Source organism: Tenrec ecaudatus, chromosome X, assembly GCF_050624435.1.
Source record: "Tenrec ecaudatus isolate mTenEca1 chromosome X, mTenEca1.hap1, whole genome shotgun sequence".
In the NCBI taxonomy this organism is placed as follows: Eukaryota; Metazoa; Chordata; class Mammalia; order Afrosoricida; family Tenrecidae; genus Tenrec; species Tenrec ecaudatus.
The window spans coordinates 153,891,207-153,894,749 of record NC_134548.1 but is presented as its reverse complement, the minus strand read 5'-3'; the positions used below and the strand labels follow the sequence as shown (position 1 = coordinate 153,894,749).

General features: G+C 37.0%; 1 protein-coding gene across 1 annotated transcript; it reads right to left on the bottom strand.

Moving 5' to 3' along the window:
- Positions 1 to 321: 321 nt before the first annotated feature.
- On the bottom strand, positions 322 to 726 carry LOC142434618 (small ribosomal subunit protein eS17-like). Its single transcript, XM_075539301.1, has one exon. The coding sequence runs from the start codon at positions 724 to 726 to the stop codon at positions 322 to 324; it is 405 nt and encodes a 134-aa protein (XP_075395416.1).
- Between the last annotated feature and the right edge of the window lie 2,817 nt (positions 727 to 3,543).

Genomic DNA, 3,543 nt, shown 5'->3' with positions numbered 1-3,543 from the left:
GTAAAGTCTGGTTCTCTTAGTCGGGCTTTCAACTGGAGTCCTTCTTAATGTTACCTATCAAAATACTTTACACCTCTCAGTAACAAATCTAAGATCCAGGTAGCTTCAAGCACAAGGCCTGGATCACCAAAGGCAGAAAAGGAATTTGGTTAAAAATACATAACACCAACAAAATAAAGAGCAAATCCAACCATTGGGTCTATATGAACTTATGTGTACTTTTTGCCCCCAGGGACAGACTGCCCTTCCTACATGTTCTTCTTCTTTTTTTTTTGGTGTGTCCCAGGTTTATTGAAAATATTATAGCATTGTGGATAAGATTCAAATGGCTCCACGTGGTGTTTTGAAATTCATTCCAACTGTGGGCTGAGTGACCTGCAGGTAGGACAGACTGCCAAAATCTAAAAGCTTCAGCATTTCTTTAGTGTCTGAAACCACTTCAATAATCTCCTGGTCCAAGGCTGAGACCTCAGGAACGTAGTTATCTCTTTCTCTCTCCTCTTTCTGCAGCTTGATGGAGATCCTTCTCACGGGGCCCCTCTGAATCCTCTTCATCAAGTGTGTGACATAGCCTGCTATCTTGTTGCGGAGCTTCTTGCTGTGAATAATGGCGATCTCCTCGCACACACGCTTGTTGGTGTAGAAGTTATTACCCAGGCATATGTAGTATTTCTCAATGATGACCCAGGCCACCTTCTTCCTGGTTTTGGTGCAAACGCGGCCCATGTTGGTGGGTCCGTGATAAAACAGCTCTTTAAAAAAAAAAAAAAGTTTTATTAGGGGCTCATACAACTCTTATCACAATCCATACATACATCAATTGTGTAAAACACATCTGTACATTCATTACCCTCATCATTTTCAAAGCATTTGCTCTCCACTTAAGCCCTTTGCATCAGGTCCTCTTTTTCCCCCTCCCTCCCCGTTCCCCCCTCCTTCATGAGACCTTGATAATTTATAAATTATTATTTTGTCATTCTTGCCCTGTCCGATGTCTCTCTTCACCCCCTTTTCTGTTGTCCGTCCCCCAGGGAGGAGGTCACATGTAGATCCTTGTAATCGGTTCCCTTTCCAACCCCCTCTCCCTCTACCCTCCCAGTATTGCCACTCACACCCCTGGTCCTGTAGGTATCATCTGCCTTGAATTCCCTGTGCCTCCAGCTCCTATCTGCACCAGTGTACAACTTCTGCTCTATCCAGACTTGCAAGGTAGAATTCGGATCATGATGGGGGGACGGGAGGAAGGAAGCATTTAGGAACTAAAGGAAAGCTGTAGTCTTCATCAGTGCTACATCACACCCTGTTCATGTCCTTTTATAAGTTAAAGTTTCCTATAAGCATTCAAAGTCCTTTGCCACATTAGTATTATATTCATTGTAAAATCAAAAGCTCACTGTCATGGAGTCTGTTCTAACGCATAGAGGCTTTATAGGACAGAATTACCTCTTTGAGTTTCTAAGGCTATAAAACTTCCTCCCATGGAGTGGTTGGTGTGGTTGAACCACCTGCTGGTCCTAAATTCAACATTTATCCCACCGCATGACGTAGGCTCATCATATGAATATCCATTGTAAAGGAGCAAAATAAGGTAGAGAAGGTTAATGTAATTTGGTAAAAATCAACCAGCAAATTACCGCAGGTCTAACAAGACAATTATTTCTAAAAGACCCAGAAATATACTGCTTACAATAAACATACTGTAGACACAATGACAAAAATAGACTAAAAATCAAAGGAGGGAAAACACATATCAAAATAAAGGAGGTTAAAAAAAAGCAGGGGTAAGACTTCAAGGCAAAATCCACAATGAGAGATAAAGAAGACACTATGTGATTATCAAAGGAACAAGTAAACACAAAAAATATAACTATAATATATTATCCATGTGCCCAGTGAAAGACCTTGAAAATCCATTATCAAATCCTTAGAGATTTGAAGAGAGAAATAAGCAACCTTAAAATAACAGTAGGAGACTTCAATACACCACTATTGAAAAACAGAATAACTAGGAAGAAGCTCACTAAAGACACCAGTGATCTAACAACACAATCAACTTGACCTCTTAGATATACACAGCACTCCACTAAACAAGAACCATATACTTTCTTTTCTGGCACACATGGAACATTCTCTGAAATAAATCATGTGTTAAGTCACAGAGAAAACCTTAATAAATTTTAGAACATCAAGATGGTAAAAATAATCATCTTAGATGAAAAATTCTATAAAATTGGAAATCAACAATAGGAAGAGTAAAGGGGAAAAAATCAAACATGTGGAAATTGAACAATATCCTGCTTCAAAAAGACTGAATGGTTGAAGAGATAAGGAAGAAAATTTAGAAATCCCTTGAAAGAAATGGGAATGAAAATGCAACATACCAAACCATAACGAACTTTTTGGACACAGATAAAGAAGTACTCAGAAGGCAATTTATAGCAATATATGCACCCATCAAGGAAGAAAAACTAAATTATCAAAATCAATATATTTTTCAAAAACAATATATTAATACATCTCCAACTACTAGAATAAGAGCACCAAAATAAATTGTCAAACACCAGAAAATAAATAATAGAAATTAGAGGAGAACTAAATTAATCAAAACACAATAAAATAATAGAAGGAATCAACAAGGCTAAGACAAAGTTGATTCTTGGAAAAGTGTAACATAATTGACAAAGCACTGGCAAATCTATCAATAGAAAAGGAGATACAAATATCACCAAGAATAGGTGACATAACAACAGAACCAAGTGAAAGAAAAAATACAATGCTATAATACTGAGTAATGAAATTTTAAAAGAATAACTTGCTCTTGACGTCAAGGATAATGTTTTCATGTGTCCTCTATCTTTCGAACTCCCCCCAAGTTTTATGATGGATTGGGTGTGTGTGGGGGGGGTGTGTTTACATATCAGATCATCAGTTTTGTATTCAATAACTTATTTAAGGTGGACAAAACAGACTGGTGCTGGCACAAGAGATACATAGACCAATAAAGTGAAATTGAGAGCCCAGAAATAAATTCATCCACTTACAAGCAATTAATTCTTGCAAAATTAATGAAATATATTAAATGGGGGAAGAGATAGCCTTTCAACATATGGTACTGCCCAAACTGGATTTCCATTTTCAGAAGAATGAAACAGGATTCATACCTTACTCCATATAACAGCAACAACAAAAAATCCTCAAGATAGATTAAAAACCTAACTAGAACTGTAAAGATCATCAGTAAAAAAGTATGGAACAACTTAGGGCTATAATACATGGCTTAAACACACCATAAATCAGAATGGAAGATACACACAGAGTGGAAGACAAAACAGATTGGGACCTCCTAAAATAAGATATTTTGTGCATCAAAGATTTCACCAAAGGAGTAAAAAGAGAAGAACCCATAGACTGGTGGGAAAATTTTACAATGATATCTTGGACAAGAGAATAATCTCTAAAATCTATGTAAATCTTCCATGTCTCAACAAGAAAAAGGTGAGTAACCCAATTTTAAAATGGATATAGGACAGGAACAATTTATCA

Excerpts from the sequence above, each read along its gene's own strand:
- LOC142434618 (XM_075539301.1), bottom strand. The coding sequence starts at position 726 with ATGGGCCGCGTTTGCACCAAAACCAGGAAGAAGGTGGCCTGGGTCATC.